General features: G+C 36.5%; 1 protein-coding gene across 2 annotated transcripts in view; it reads left to right on the top strand.

Annotated features, from left to right (window-relative positions):
• The first annotated feature begins 7,639 nt into the window (after positions 1 to 7,639).
• The window catches only part of CENPW (centromere protein W), a 234,846-nt gene continuing 225,280 nt past the window's right edge, over positions 7,640 to 17,205 (top strand). The window contains exons 1-3 of one of the 2 annotated variants that reach the window (XR_007905262.1): positions 7,640 to 7,841; positions 12,619 to 12,732; positions 14,393 to 14,501. Coding sequence is in view for 1 of the 2 variants with exons in the window: in XM_051792321.1 (XP_051648281.1) it covers positions 7,752 to 7,841; positions 12,619 to 12,732; positions 14,393 to 14,419 (231 nt within the window). In the remaining variant the exon portion in view is untranslated. Of the gene's footprint in view, positions 7,842 to 12,618; positions 12,733 to 14,392; positions 14,883 to 17,205 lie in introns of those variants that run through there. The other variant, XM_051792321.1, reaches the window with a different exon arrangement.

The following is a 17,205-nucleotide window of genomic DNA, read 5'->3' as shown; positions in this document are numbered from 1 at the left end:
AAAGCCTAAAAAGGGCTTGTTAGGATCAGAGTTACTCCTTGTCTCCAGCTGCTTCGTTCTGCACTGGCATTATAAAGATGTCATAAACGTAGCTAAATTGGAGAATTAAGCCAGCTTTACAGCTGTTTTGCTTACTCATAGCACTGCAGAACAGCTAAGCACACCAATGAGCATAAGCCTTCCACTGTATGACTTTTAGTCTAAAAATTCCCCCATAAAAACTGCATCTAGGCCCAGTTTTCCATATTCTTTACATGCTTGGATTTTTTTCTCTTTCTTGTGTCCTGGCTCTCTTCCAGGACACTTTGCGAAATGGAGTAGGCGTAGCGATATCACTACATCATCATATAAAAGTGGGAAGAATGCTAGAGAACTCTAAACACATCTTTTGAAGCAGAAAATATCTCTAGACCAGTTTGAAAAACATCCTGGAAAAAATTATCCTGATGTCAAGCATAAGTATATTTTTATTCACTTTAGAAGGCAGGGTAGCATTCAACATCCATGTATTGCCATTCAAAAAAAAAAAAAAATCTGAAAAAGCACACACCTGCTACCTTTTTTGACAAAGAGGTGCCTATGAACAGCAATTTTATGTTTCTCTCTGTATTGTTTTATGGCAGCATTGAGTAGTTGGTTTGTAGAGGGCAAGTGTCATCAGTCAGGATGGCAACGAGCAGCAGTTTGAAACTACTGACCTGCTCCAAGGGAACTGTTCCATAGTACAGCTGGAAACTGGTGCATCACTGGTGATACTAAGGAGCCATAGCTCATACCCAGATGAAGGTACTTAAAAAACATCACAGCAACCTTACTTACTAAGAAGAACATCACTGTACACTGAAAAACAAAATTTAACCTTTGCCAATATTCAGGCTAAGTAGTCTGCCTATTTGCAATACCTGGGATAAAGGTGAGAGACCTTAGAGCTGCCTTCTATTTTCAAAGTGTCAGTTCACATTATATGTTCCTCCAAAAAAATCTTGCATTTGTTTTATGATTCACTCTGTGTTTTCATGGTGTTAGCTTTGTTGTAATTGTATTTGTGCTGATGCAAGAGATGTGACTTTCAGCTTAAAATAGATATTTTTCTTAGCTTTGTGGTCGTTAAGCTACTCTATGTAAGCTCAGGTAGGTAGTCTTTATGTGTCTAGAAAATCAGCACTGCACCTCCATTTACTAAACCAGTTCTAGTAGCTGTGGTGCTCCCACATACATTTACTTACTTCTTAACAACAGACTTACATACCAGTTTGGGGTAGATGAAGAGACCTCGACATGGCTTCCCGTCTCCACAGTCAATATGGTTATTCTTGTGTTAAGGCTCCGATGCAGTTTCTTACAGCAGAGAGCAGCATCTTGCCTCTGTACAAGGCTACAGCTACAGCTGCTATGTTTTAGTTTTATTAACCTGATGCATTACACCCTCGCTATTTTCCTTTGTGTCAAGCACTGTTTGAAGACAGTGTGTTTGGTCTGTAGGAAAAGAAAATGATTGTATCAGCAGTTGTTTATTTACAAAGCTGTGGTCAAAGTTACATTTATTTAAGCAGTATTCATTGGTATTGTTTTACATTCAAAGAAGTATATACACTATCTTTCACTCTGTAAACTAACACTTCCATTTAATTGCATTTGAAACTGCAAATGTTATCGTCCCCAGAAGGCAAAATGATTCTAATCTATTGAAAGAATTTTTAGCTTAATGGATAATTAATGTTTGCAGCTTTTTTCTATACATTGTACATATAGCAAGATACTTAAAGAAAACCCAAACCTGAAACTACATTCCTGTGAAGAAAATTTGCAGTTAACTAGCCAAAAGGAAAAGGATTTAGGAATTGCGGTACTTCACCATATTCTCTGAAAAAGTACTTTTCCTTCCTCTATGCTACAGCAGCAGCAATTTAAAAAAATTATCCTTTTCATTTAGGTACCTTCAGAAAACTACTGATTCTCAATACAATCTGGAATAGTTTTTGAGGGGTTTATATTTTGCTTATTATTGCTTTTTAAAAAAAAAGATGTTTGTAAATTTGCAGAAAGCATAACGTAGAGTCAAATTCAGCAGGATTTCAGTGCACTCAAATGAAATGCAAGCACTCAAATGAAATGCAAATGATGGAAACTAAAGAGTAATGCTGTCATTTTCCAGAGTGCTTTTTCTTTACTAATACAAACCCAATATTTTCAATTACCTTTTTTTCCACAAAAAATATAGCTGAACTCTTGATAGTTTGTACTAGATCATTAATTTCTTAGCACGGTTTTGAAGACAAATGATTTTATGTCTGCTTACTAAAGAAGGTGGGGAATTCACTGAGGAATCAATTGTGGTAGACTGCTTGGCATAAATTATATTACTTTATTCTCAGGTGACTATATTCCTTTTGGCTGTCAATAAATAACTTTTTAAAATCTTCATTGAAAAAATACATTCTGATTACAGCCTATTTTGAATTATTTGTATTTTATCTGAAAGTTCTTTTTTAACTTCCTCATTGGTTACAATAGTAAAATAAACAAATAAAAATTACTTAATTTTCCCCTCCTGTCTTTTTGACTGCAGAATACACGCCAACTTTGTGCACTAATTGCAACTCTTACTGTAATATAGATGTATTCCATGCACTTGGAAGCCAGCCTTTAAATTCTTGGTTCACTTCAGTGGCCATTCTTTTTTCTATCAGTAATGTTATGGCTTGGCTTATGTCACAAGAAGTGTGATTTAAGTAATCAGTAATCAATTCACCTAATCTGAAACCTAACCTGTCTGTTACTTTGTTGGTTTTCTTTGCATTTAGTTTGGTGAAGTCCATCATTAGGGGCACTGAGACAAAACAGCTGGCAGGCAGGCACCCCACTGGTTATCACCTACTAACGATTTATTAATTTAAAAAATATAATTAACTGTATTTATCTTTTCTTGGTCTGATCATGTGATCAGTAGTCTAATAGGCTTCAATGTTAACAAATATGCATGTATGCCCCTTTTTTTAGTATATTCACAGAGTATTCAGGCTGTACCAGAAAAGAAGTGGGTATTGTTCATTTACAGTGGCATTATGAGTACTTCCTCCTCTGCTTTAAGAGAGCTAAGAATTACTGGCAATCAGAAACACCAGCAAGAGATTAATTTTTTGCTTCAGATGTGGATGTCTCAAACTGTGATCACCCACTTTCCTCTGCAGCAACAGCCAGAAAACTGGTGGAAACTTGTATAGCTAAGAAGGCCATTCTGTAGCACACCATTTCATGTTTCAGAGCTGAAGGAAACCAATGAAGATATATGAATGACATTCATTTTATGAATGCAATCAAAGCAATCACAACAGGCAGTATCTGGCCTGTGAAAGTCAACTGACTTTAGACAGGTTCTTCAGAGACTGATATACAGAGAGCTGATACACAGAATGTGCTGAAAAATGAAACTGAAGCTTAAATTGTAAGCCCTAAAATCAGCAAATAGTCCGAATTTCAAATGTAATTTATGATGTTTTGCCTTTCTGTTTTTTTACTGTTAAACACTGGGCCTGAAAACAGATAAAAATAGGACTAAATTTAAAAAAAAAAGGTAATTAAAATATTTAATTTTAGAGACTTCTCTGCTTCTTAATGAAGATAAAATGCTAAACACATTTTTGAGCTTCTAGTATTTACTACTGCAATTAAATTATTGCCATTACATTAATAGTAACAGCCATAGGACAATAGTTTCTTGTTAAAATTGCCATTTCCACATTCTTTTTCAAGGAAGAGATTTGCTTAAGTTCCACAGAGGAGAGGAAAACATACAGTTTGCTCCTTTGTATTATCTCTTTCCCTGTTTCTCTACAAAAGAATTCAACCACACCTGAATTATCCAATAGAAATAATATACAGATGTAACAGGAGAGTCAGTCTGTGTACCACAAACATTATGATCAAGCCTATCAACTACATTATAGAAGAGTTTACATTTGCTGAATTGTTATGTTCTGTTTTAGAGATATCTTTTCATCACTAAAGAAAACTTCAAAAGATTTTAGGCTTTGACCTATCCAGGATAACTTTCAAAGTCTTTCATCAACCACTGAAACTGGATTAGCATCAGAAAATATCTCTACCTGATTAAAGAAGAAACTGAGGGACCTCTGGCTTAGCAAGAATCTATAAAATGTGTTTATTAAATTCAAGATATCACACACTTAAAATGGAATTCTTCAGTATTTTTTTGGGGAAGATTGTCTTATGATTTGATGAAGAGCTGATGAAGAGTCTGAAAAGATAATGTCAAAATCCAGAACCAAAATAATTAAGCTAATAGCTACAAGTACAGGCTGAGAGAGCAAATTTAACAAGGCAGGATGTGCTTATAAAAAATTCAGGGCAAAAAGGAAACACTGCTTTTCAATTTCATTTCCAAATATTACCCTTGATTCGACTTATAGTGTACTAGAGGAGTAGATAAAATTAGTCTTTAAATTCATCTCTTTCCTTACAGAAATGGAGAACAAAATGTTTACTGGTTTGTGGTTCAGCAGTGGTGGCCCCAGGCTTGGCCTCTTTTTAGCCACTGAAATGTACAGAAGTGTTTTCAAGGAACCCACATAATCTGGAAGCAAGAGTGGCAAAATAATGCCACTGAAATTGCCTATCTTAAAAAGAAAACTAAACAAGCCTTAAAAGATTGTTTTCTTGAAGAAGTCAGACCTGGATGGTAGCATTTTAATAGCTGAATTTTTCTAGCTCTAATCATTGGTACCAGCTGATGCCTTTAATTCTAAAACACAGTTCAGTATTGCTGGAAAACTGGGAAGATGTTGTGCTGCAGCTGAAGCCATGAAACATGAACTAATGTGTACTTAAAAACTGCAATTGTTAAAAAGTAGAAAAATATTAAATTCTTGAAACACAATTTGGAAACAAGGTAACTGCTTGTAGAAAATGGTGCAAAACTCCTGCAGCTTTTGAACAGGCAGCCTGTAAGGCACAGAACTGCCTTTCTTATAAAGCTGCATGAGCATGAAAAAATTAGTGATTTCACCTTTCAAAGAATTAATTTAAAGCACATTTTGCATTATTCTTTTAGCTGTTTAAATGATATTTCATAGTAGCATTAAAACAGAACATTATGGATTCTATCAGAGAGACAGAAAAGGAAAACTGTCATGTTCAAAATCAGAAATATAAAGAGAGATTGCAGTTTTCTATGATACACTGTAATATAATCATTAATCCTTGTGCTAATACAGATCAAGTCATTGAAACAGTTGTGATTTTTTTGTTTAGTTATTTAGTTAACTTATAAAATAATTTTTGTTTACTACAATGCATGATGTACAGCAGTATAATTTTTTCTTTTTCTACAATATTCCTGTATTAAAATTAAGCTATTACAAATCATATTTATAGAAATATTTATTGAAAAATAGCCTAAAATACAATTCAAGGACAAATCTGAAATACCAAAGTTCATGTTTGTTCAGTAGATCAGACCCTGTAATTTATTATTTTTACATTTGACCTCTGTTATCAATTGCTTGAAGTAACTACTGCCATAAATTTTTCAAAATATAAGAAAAAGGAAAATCTGGTATATAAGTAGAATTGAGTCAGGACTTTACTATTTTCTGTTGTTAAAAACAACAACAAAAAAACCCTAGTCCACTAGAAATATAAAACTATCAGAATCCACAGTATTACACTTAATAGTAGATTTTATTATTCAGTCTTTGTCTATACAGCAAGCACATGACTAAAGGTTACTAGTCTTGAGTCTCCAGTATCTGTCATTCCCTGCAGGTGACTGCACAGTTTCAAATTTGTGTGATGTATTCTAATAGTTTTAGACCTATAGTAGAGGCCCTTTTGCAATTCTTACAGTTTGTAAAATACTTGCCCATAGCATTTTCCAACATCAGTTTCCCACCAACAGTGTGAGATTCTAAGGCCCAATTCTCAGCTCAAGTAAGGTCCAGTGGAACTACTGATTTACCCCAGCTGTAGATTTGAATCTGCTGACATGCTGAATAATTGTTGATTCCGATGCAAGTTTCTATGTGTATATTATGAGCATTATAGTATTTGACCCCATGTAGTTCCTGAGTCAGAGCCGTTTAGTTAGCTGAAAACCCCCAAATGTTTACTTCTAGCACTGCTGCTGAACCATTAACTGTGATTATTATTAAACTGTAAAAAAAAGCCATACGAGTTAGTGTGCTTATTCCCTCACAGAAAAAATGCTAAGACCCCGATTTTAAGATCTAAATTGCTACTGACGATTAATGGAAAGCGACAGTCAAAGCTGAAAGAACAAAGCATAATTTTCAAAGATCTGACAGAGTATGAAGAACTGGCAAATTTTAAATTCTCTCTCACTGTCAGATATACTTCTATCTGGACTACATTTTGTGCATATTGAAAAATTAACTAAAATACCAAATCATACAGGCTTAAGAACATACTTTAATAAAACTGATTCATATCTGGGTGCTGATACTTTTGAATATATTAAGACTTCATATATATCCTATCAACATTTAAATCTGCAAGCATCCCATAGGCCAAAGAAAACGAAAAACTAATAAATACGCTGAAAAACCCCATACCTCAGTATGAAATCCTGACCCCTTCTCCAACTAAGTACACACAGTCCAAATACACTGAGAATGCCAAGCTACAGGGGCCCCTCTGCGGGGAAACCTGTATTTCAGTCAGCAGCATCCGTCAGCTAAAACAGAAGTGTAGGGACAGATGCTGGAAGAAGGATGACACGTTTAAGTAGTGGCCGACTTTAGAACCAGTGTGTGGTTTTTTTGTACAATTAAGTCAATGCCACACGTGTACTAATGCAGTATTTTGTCCAGATTTATGTGTGGAACATAACTATCACTCTGGGCTCATTTCAGTGCAAGATTATGGGGCTTGTAGGCTCCCGGTCCTACAGTCCTGTCACATTTCCCGGCAGGGTCACACAGCGAAGGAAAGAACAAGCGCATTGTGTACAACTCCCTTGGCTTCTGTGGCAAACATCACACTTGGGCGACGACTGCCAAGTTAAAATCCACAGGTCTTGGCCTGAAGCTTGTTTAGGCAGTGCCGTGCCGGTGCCTCTGGCCGGTGCCACGTTCCCTCCGTTTCAGGAAACCTCTGCATGTGGCGGCGGTCACGTCCGAGGGCTCGGAAAAGCCAGTCGGGAACTGCTGCGGCCCCTCTCTGCCCTTTCGATTAAAAGGGCCCGGGTGGAGGTTTGGGAACTAAAGTCAAATTTCGGTTCGCTCACAAGGGAAGCGCTTTGACACACGTGCTTGCGAGAACGACTGTGGTGGTGTCCAGCAGGGACCCGCCTGCCCCTCGGGCACCTCCTCGCGGAGCGCCCCTCACCCCCCGTACGCCACCGCGGCGGCGGGGCCGCGCCTCCCGAGCCGGCAGCCGCCGCACCCGGGGGGTGGCCGTGCGCTAGCAGTGCCCGCTGACACAGGTGAGAAATCACTCCACGAGCAGCCCGCTCTCCCCGCAGCTCCCCAGCCGCTCGGGATAAGCGGCCGGAAGCTCCCGTCCGCTTCCCAGGGAAGGGCGGGGGCGCCACCGCCTCCCTCGGGCGGGGCGGGGCGCCGGGGGCGGTGCCGCCGCCTCGCGCGGCCGTTGGGAAGTGGCGTCACGGCGGGCGCGCGCGCCTGCGCGAGGGCGGCGGATTCGAACGGCGGAGAGAGCGAGGGCGGCGGGAGGAGGAGGAACAGGAGCGGGAAAAAGAAGAAGAGCAGAGGAAGATGAGGCGCACGGTGCCCCGCAGCACTTTGCGGAAAATAATAAAGAAGTACAAGCCGCAGTTACGCCTGGCGGCGAACGCCGATCTGCTGGTGAGGAGAGAAAGAGGGGAGGGGCGAGGCTGGAGCTGCCCCGGGGAGCCCGGGGTCGGTTCTGCTCTTGGCCGCGGCGGTGCTGCGGCTCTGCTGCTTGCCTGGGGGCAGCCATCCCTCAGTGGGGACGTTTACGCTCTAAATGTTTTGGGTGGTGCGCACTGGCGCACTTGGGAGCTGACGGGATGCCAAGTTCCTACTGATGGTGTTTCTGCAGTGACCTACGAGCAGAGGGGAGGCAAAGTTTGTGGGGAGATGGGCTGTTGGTTTACCTAGTAACAAACGAATAAGTAGAGATTGCTGCTCTCTTCTTTGCTGGTGGGTGCTGTATTGTAGGGCTTTGACAGCGAGTTTGGGGATTCAGGGACAGGCTTATGCGTAATTATTGTGTCACTTCACGTACACACTGCTTTTCAAAGAATTTGGTGTAGATGGACCGAGAAATATGAATTTGGCTTACGTGGCTATAACACGTAGATGTTTGTTGTTAATGTAGATCAATTTGGGTGTGCAAGTGGTCACTTGTGATCAATGAGTTGCTAAGCTGTTCAGGTATCTTGAATGATCACATATTTTTTGAAAGCCATCTAAGTAATCTCTGTCCAAAACTAAGGAATGACAAGTCTTGTTGCTAATCTAATAAGGTGTGGGGATCCCGTTCATGGTTTAAAAATGCCTGCCAAAAAGGTGTAGAGCCATATCAAACAACTTTCCAAAAACTGAGGCCAACACAACTACATTGCTTCTGATCTGCACTGAGGGATTTGTGACACAGGTAGGGTTTGTCTCACCAAGGAGTTATTTGACTACAGCAAGGATACCTGACCACAAGAGAGTTTGTGGTAGCTGCTATACTGAAAAAAAATTGTACATAAAAAGGATATTCTTTGAAGTGACTTAATAGGTTTAACTTACTTGACTGTGTTGCCTTCTTGTTTACAAATGCATGTGATTCTCAGAGCATTAAAGTGTTAATGCATACTCTGTACTAGTATGGTCCCTGACTTGAATTGTAAGTCCATGTTTCATACGTGTATGAAAGTTGTGTCTTGCAGCGTCTTGAAAGTTGGTATCTGGATATATGAAGCTAAATGTAAAGATACAAAATTAAAATAAATAATATGAGATTAATATGAATTAATATAGTAATTGCATGAGAGTATTTAGACTTGAACGTAAACATTAAATTTCTCTAATTGAGCTAACAAAAATATGATTTCTTCCTACTGTTTTTGTTATCTCTGGAGTTTTTCATGGACTAAGGATCTGTCCCCTTGCTACTCATGCTCAGACCCAATGAAAGCTTATTCAGTGGAACGAAGTAGTCAATTAATCAAACTTACACAATCACTAATATATTTTTTGTAGTCATTGGTGACAATTGGTCTGTGTTTCCAGGGTAATGAAAATTTGGCTTCAAATTAGTGTAGCTGTCTGAAAAGAGGTAAGTGGGATGTCCCTCCAAATCTTGGCCTTTGGTTCCCATTTCTTTGTGGTCCTGTCACTAGTGTTCTGTGTACTGCAAAGGCAATCAGTGAATTGAATTGACTGAAACTTATAAACAACAACAATCAGATCTAGCTTAAAATATGGCTAATCAAATGTTCATTCCCACACAAAGGAGGAATATCAGAATAAATTTTAATACTGTAATGGAAGCTTAGATTATCTCTTCTGGTGTTGTCAAATTAAATGGCCTTTAATGTTACAAGACTTGGCTTTTTTGTTTTTTACCTTTACATAGGTAAACAACAACCAGGTGTGGTTGTTGTCCATAATGTTCTTCAGCTAGGCACATGGCTAACAGCTCTTTAGCTCTTTATTTCTATGGAAAAATAATCAACACAGCTGGAATTTTGCCTTTAAAAAAAAAGTATGGAGGAGTTTATTCTTTACTTAGTAGTTAGACAAGTAACAGGTTTTGAGAATATGTTTTCTAGTGTCTCTTATTCTCTGGAAACACCATACCAGTGATTAGATTGCATACTTCAGACATTTGTATAGTAATTGTCTTAACAAGATGGAACCATGTACATTTTGAGCGGACAGCTTGTGTCTTCTCCAGGGAAGAATGAGAATTGGCTAGTTCAGTTTCTAGTTTGTCTTCCTGAATGATCCATGCTTTATGTTTGAATCTACTGCAGTACTTGTCCAGTTCAGTGAGATGGTCTGCCCACCTGGCTTAGGAGATAATCATATTGGTTTTTTTGCTGGACCTTCAGTGATTATTTTTAGTTGACTAAACCAATATCTTTGTATGTGATCGTAACTAAGAAGTTTGAAAGATGTAAGAATCCAGATAATTTTGTTAAATACTTGAATGGAGTTTCTTCTTCACTTTTCAGATTTTTTTGATCAAGTCTCCTTTCAAAATGTGAAGCTTTGTCAGATTCTGTTTCCTAAGTGTTAACATCTTTCTCTTTGCACAATGTAGGTATCAAATTTCATCAACCTTTCTCAGGAAGCTGTTTTGTTTTGTTTTTCTTTTGAAGGGGTATGATAATATCTTTGGGTGAAGAAATATGAAGAGTGTTTCAGGTTTTTCAAGGCTCTTTTTGAAAATAAGAGATAAAGATTTTAGTACTGAAGTTCAGATGTTCCTCCAATAGTCCAAGAAGAAAATATACAAACTTTGTTCTAGCTTGAAATTATAGGAGAAAAGCAGGATCTCAGCTGCTTGTTTTATGCTAGAAGGGCATGTGTGTATTTTCATTGCAGGAAAAACTTAAAGTATTGCACTGAATGGCCTCTTTTTTCTTTGTTATCACCACAGAATGATTAATAAGTGTATGTTTAAGGCAAAATGTTACTCTAAAGAATTGTTTTGAAGTTAAGGCAGCAAAATAAAATTACAGAGCTTTTCCCTGCTATTTATTAGTTCTGTTGAGCAGGTGTGTGGAAGTTGCTGTGCAAACAGTGTTGTGAGTTTTTTACAAAGTTATTAAAACTTTGCAACCTTTCTTTTCTGGAAAGTAAGCATTCTGTTTTGTAAGGTGATTTGCACAAATAGTTAATTCAAAACAGTTTTTAATTTTTATGCACAGGGACAATAATTTCATATGTAGTAAAGCAATGTCTTTGAACAAATATGGTATCATTTAGATACTTGTCAGTAACTGTTCTATTCATGGTATTTAGTCATTCTGCCTTTCATTAACTTTTCTCAATTGCTTTGAATAACCTGAAATATTTATTAACCTGTGTGCTCTGTTGTGGAATATGTTGTGACTATTGTTTAAATCTATTCAAGTTCAGAGGAAGCTTCTCCATATGCAGCAATTTACTTTGAAAATAGGAAAATAAAAGTAGAGCGATTCTGACAAGATGCAGTTTAGAAAGGCAGTTAATTTTAGAATTAACACTTTTGCCTTTAGGTATCTCAGCAAAAGGACTTGCAAGTATGGAAGCTTTTGTTCCACTTCCCTCTTCTCCCCCAGGTTATTTCCAGAAATCTAACCGTCACATTGATAAGTTTAACAGTGAGAGTTCTAATGTTGAACATTATTTTAGTGCTACTCTGTCAGAGATAATGTCTATGTGAGTTACTAGTTAAAAAACGGCTTTGATATTTTGCAAAGTAAATCTGCAAGAACATCTGCTTTTTGTGTATTTGATGCTTCCAAATTATGCTTCATTTAGTTCAGGATACAAAAAAATCCCAAATAGCTTGTCCTGTGAATGCTGTTCATATGACAAGAGCCTGTCCTCTAGCAGATTCTTATTGCTGCAAATCCTTTTTTGTTCCAAACCCACTTTATCTGTAACTTTCCATGTTATATCCATGTTATATTTTTCTAGGCTTTACAGGTCAGGTGCAGCAGAGTAAATACATTGCCTAATTCATGTAAATAAAATTTTCATATATTTTAATAATATTTTTCTGAACTCTTTATTGTGAAAGTATTTTTGTACACTTTACATAGCAAAGCTAATACTGTTTGAAAGTTAATTTGCAGAAGGTGCAATTATCAATTTTTCGAGTGGGACTATTAAAATAGTTCACATAATATTTGTATCATGTTAGAGGTTTGTATTATAGGTCTCTGATTACACAGAGGTGCTATTGACTGGTCGTTTTAGTCCAAGTTGGAGCAGTTCCTGCCTTGCCTGCTGAAATTTTTTGCAGCTTCTGTATTAGCAGAACAGAATTCCATGTTGAATGGAATTCTACCCTACCAGTTCTTCTAATATAAAAAGGCTAAGTAAGTGATGAGCTGGGAAAAAATGGATGGAACCTTCCAACACGGGAGAATTTGTTGTTCTGGAGAAATTAATGTCAATGTCTCTTTGCACTGGAAAGAGGCAGAAATCCTTGATCTCATCTGTGGTCCATTTGGCGATAGAGCAGGGATGAATTTGTTGTTCATAAAAGTCTGGCTGTTGTAGTCAGTGAAAGCTGACTATATTTACTAGGAAGCAAAAAGGCTCCCGATTCTCTGATATTTATGTCTATGTTTTATTATTAAAAATTGCTAATAAAAATCAGACTTGATTCCTATTAGATCAGTTGTCGTTTGATCATTTCTAAAGCATTTTTACAATTTGAGTATGCTAAACTTAAACTATAAGAGTCTTGCAGTAAAGGATGTTTTGGAAATTTACTAAGGCTTGAACTGAGTGATATATTGCTTTTCTGAGAACACCTTTCAGAAATTTGGAAACAGTCTAATATGCAAATCCTTTGACCCAAACAATGAACCTCTAAAAAACCAAACTATGCTTAATCAAGTTTCAATCATTCTTGTTTTTTTTTGTTCTTTTCTTCCCTATTTTAAAGGTGCATTTGAACTTCTTACTGTTTCTCCATCGGCTAGCAGAAGAAGCCAGGACAAATGCTTTTGAGAACAAAAGTAAAATAATTAAACCCGAGCACACCATATCTGCCGCAAAGGTATTAAAGGACTTTTAAAACTTTTCTTTTTGCATAATGTAAAATGTATTATGACAGCATATACAAATATTTTCTATGTTAAAGTGATATCTTATTTATAATTCAAAATGTATAGAAACTTAATATTCTTTAGTCCATCACTGGCATAATTCACTGTTACCCAGACAGCAAATTATCTTTCCTTGCCCTATTAAGTATAACCTGGTTTTTTTATTATTATTATTATTCCGTGTTTAAACTCATAGTTTCTATGTAAGGGTAACTTTACAAAGTGGTCTACTAGCAAGCATTCATGGGTTGAAAGCCTCTCCAAAGTTGAGGATCCTTATTTCAGATGATACTACATCAAGGAAGCATGCTGTCTTAACTTCAGTTATATAAGTGAAACTTTATGGAACAAGTGAGAAATAGTTCAGAGAGGTTTGCATATTTTTTTGCACCTTCAGTTCTTACCTGCTTAGTCTGGAATAAATTTGTAGTGGATTCTTGCAGCACTGTGTGGATACTACTTGAACAAGCAGATACTTTGTGCGATGTTGTGTTTGGCAAGGAAAGAACGAAGGGAGGATTAAACTGTGGATTGCCATATGGGTAATTTAGCATAACCAAAATTGCTGTATGAATATCTGTGAAGGATGGTGAGTTTTGTATACATGCAAAAGAAGGGAAAAAGGAAGGTGTTAAGCAGCTTTCTCTATCTAGAAAGAATTAGTGTCAAGGTATGACTGAAATCCCTTTGTACTCTGTCGTGCATTTCACTCGCTAGGATATGTCTTGTGTATCTCTTTCAAGTCTATTTACCTTGGTGTCATGAAGGAACTTGGTCTCTTTAATTTGTTAACTATTTAACCACTTACTCCTGCTGGGCAAATTGGAAGAACAAAACTCGATGTTATCTGATATTTTGGTCCTGTGGCTTCTGTTTGTTTTCAGTATTTTTTTTTCCTCTGGTGAAAGGTTTAGTTTGATACATTCTATTACTATAGTAACAAAAATATATACAGGATATGTAGGGTAGCCAAGTGAATGTTACAGTTGGAATCTTATGCATTTGTAATCTCTTTTTAACTGCAATCTTAACATTATTTGAACATTTTTGTGTTCCATTTATTTTTTTAAGATGAAAAGAAAGGAAAAACTGCCTGTATTTTAATAATGTTAACACTTAAACAGTCCCACTTGGGCTTTGAAGTTCATTTTTCAATTTAAACTCCAAACCAAAAAATGTCCTTCCAAAGGTCTGTGTGCTCTTGATATAGAAAGAAATAAGGCATTGCAAACACAAATTGAACATAGTAGCTGTATGATGGCGAACCTTAATTTTTCTTTTTGTCTAGGCCTAACAGGGTAAGAACTTCAAGGAATCTACTGAGGGCTTGAGAGCACTATTATCATTTCTCAGCATGAATTTTTAAAATAAGTCTTTTATTTTACAGAATTTTTGCTTATGAATGTTCTTGCTTAAAAATAATCTCTGATATAAAATCTTTCAGTATGCTTTTGCTTTATTTCTAACGTTTTCCCTAGAATTTTCACCTTGGTGACTCAAGTCTTGGAAACAAATTGGCTAGGAGAACCTTTGGTCTGAGTAGCCTAGCATTTTGGACCTGAATTGTAGTGATAAAAGCGGTGATAAATATACTTTTTTTTCTTTTTGCAGGTTATTTTAAAGAAAAGCAGAGGCTAGAAAACAGACCACTGGAATTTTAAAGCATGTTTTTCCATCTTGTCTTACTAACTTGAGACACTGTGAGCCAGCTTTAGCACTTGTGGGAGTATGCAGTTTTATTGACGTCTATCTCCTGACTCTGAGTATCTTACTCTTTCTTTAAAAAAAAAATAAAAAAATCTTACAACGTCTATTTTCATACACTTCATGCATAATTTTAAAGTGAATGTCACTTGTCATTTAAGACTTTTGATGTACTTTATTTCTTTCCTAATGATGGAGGAATGCCTGTACCGTACATACTCTTACAATGTGGCATCTATTATTAGAAGTGTGAAACTTCTAAAGGAGAATAGTAATAAAAAAAATGCAGATTTCACAAAATCTGTTATAGATTGTGCAGTTCAAAGCAGATTTACTAGTTAAATAAAATCTTGGCTTTCAAAATAATCACTGTAGAAGCAAGTGTATTAAATATCTTGCCTTCAACTTATTAATTAATGTCTTAATATTTTTAAAATTACTTTGAAAAGTAGGTTAAAACTTCTCTGTTCTGGGGAAAGAATACATATTTGGTATTTTAAATCATGCTCTGAACTGTTAAGGTGACCTATTGTTTGCTGTGGTGTATGAGACAACTTGGTGGTCTGTAATTCAGTTGGTGTGGACAGATGCACAGATTATGGAGAAGAAAAGATCTGGCACAGCTGTTGTTTTTTAAGTTAGATCTTGTAAAAATAACAAAGATAAATTGTCATGAATGCCCAACTATTTCCTCCCCCCTTTTGAGTGTCATCCTAACTTGTCATAGTTCTGGAAATGTACGTTATATAAATATGTCTTCTTAAATTAAGATCATATTCTATTCCTGATATGATACTTGTAACCATTTACTGAACACTTTGCTTAAGGGATGTTTTAATAAAATTGTAGTTGAATCTCACAGTTTGAGCTGATAATACAGTTTTGTGGAATATGTGGTAGCTGATCCTTCATATGCACAATGAACTATTCTTAAAATAAAGGATCTTTAAAAGCGTTATGTAGTAGTCTAATTTTGTTTAACATCGTACTGAATATATTCTAGAAACTCAGCAAAAAAGAATTGCATTTTAGAAATATTTTAGTAGTCTAAGAAAACTGTAGCAATGCCAGTACTTTTAATTTCATGTCATGTCCACGTGCTTTTTAAAATCCTGTGCAGCCTTTGAAAAGTCATTCTTTTCCAGTATGCAGAAATGAAGGATTACTCTTCCACTTAACTCAGAGAGCTTAGTTCAGTGAGCTTCTTTTAAGGGTTGACGAGATTATTCTGCCTTTTCTTTTCTTACTCCCTTGGAATCCACAAAGAAGGCTGAGAACCTACACATGTAGAGGATTTAATAATCTCAAGTACATTCTCAGGAATAAGGAAGATCTAAGTATTTATATTTTTCTTTGTAATTACTGTCTGTGATTTAACAATTTTATTGCAACACTAGATCTTCTTATGTTAGAAATGTTTTCTCCTAATTTTCCCTGAAATGTTTTATTATAGTCTTGATTTTCCTAGGAGCAAGATCCACTCTGAGCATAGTGTGGAATATTCTTATTCCCGTGTAGTAGATTGGTGATCAGCTACCACTGGGTAAGGGAGGCAATGAAGGGTTGAAACCAACCAGTGTACTTTTAAAATATTTTATACAGTGGTTTTGGCCTGTATTCATGGTTAAGAAGTGCCCTTTTTTAGTAGGAGAGAGACTTTTGACAGTCCATTGTCACTGTTTTGTAATAGCTGAAGAAGGCAGGTATTAAGAAGACCTGGATAGCTTGGCAGGTATTCAGGCTTCTCTCTTAAACTTTAAATAAATACTTACTGGAAATTAATGTGGTCGATGTAGTGTGCTTAAGCATTCAGAAATATAAAATGCTATTATGTTTTTCTAGTATCTTCTTGAATGTTCACCATAAAGTTAATTATATTAGTATTTGGCAGCTCTTCTGTACTCCTTCATGTATATACGTGGGTCACTCCTGTATACAGTACTCCTTACTGGATTTTTAAAATCAAAACTCTGTACAGCAGTATTGTCTAAATACCCATGAACACTTCCAATTAATATAAACTTGGAGGCTATAGTAATAATCTATTTCTGTTATCAAATCTCTATTTAATGACAGAGCATCAAAGCACATAGGTCTATAAAGTATTCTTTTAAACCAGATCTGTACTAGAAAGCTTAATGAAGTTATGTTCTTTTATTTGAATTCCTGTGTTGATTCTGCTGTTAGGAGGAAAAAGGCAAGGATTACTGAGGGAAGAGTCATGCTGATGCATTTATAAGGTGTCTCTCCTATTCAACTGTTTTCATGAAACCTTGAGAAATATAGAGTTCTGAGACAATTGATTCACTATTGAATTTCCTCTGGTTTTAAAGATAAGATTCAAGAGATTTTGGGAAAGAGATGCTCTCTAACAATACAGTTATGACTCCTTATTTCCTTAGAAAGCAGGACCTAAAAAATTAAAGTGGCTTTAAGACATCCAGTTTTTCCATATTCTTCTCTTTGCAGGTTTCCCAATGTTCTGTTTTTCATCCTACCCCGCCCTTTTACTATGACCATCAATGAAAGGGTGAAAAGTGAAAATGAAAAAATAGAAGAATTTGACCAAAGTACTTCTGATGACTCTTGTCTTGGTTTTCAGCTTTTCACGTGGCTGATGTTAGTCCTTGGGCCAGGGTGGTATCATAACTGATTAATGCACGAAAGAAGAAAAAATGTTTGTTGATCAGCGGGTGACTATGAGGAAAGAGAGTGGTGCT

The sequence above is a fragment of the Manacus candei genome, unplaced genomic scaffold (assembly GCF_025592945.1).
Source record: "Manacus candei isolate 608988 ecotype Guabito, Panama unplaced genomic scaffold, ASM2559294v1 h1tg000034l, whole genome shotgun sequence".
NCBI classification, from domain to species: Eukaryota; Metazoa; Chordata; class Aves; order Passeriformes; family Pipridae; genus Manacus; species Manacus candei.
Note: the sequence above shows the minus strand (reverse complement) of the source record. Positions and strands in the feature narration are given on the sequence as shown.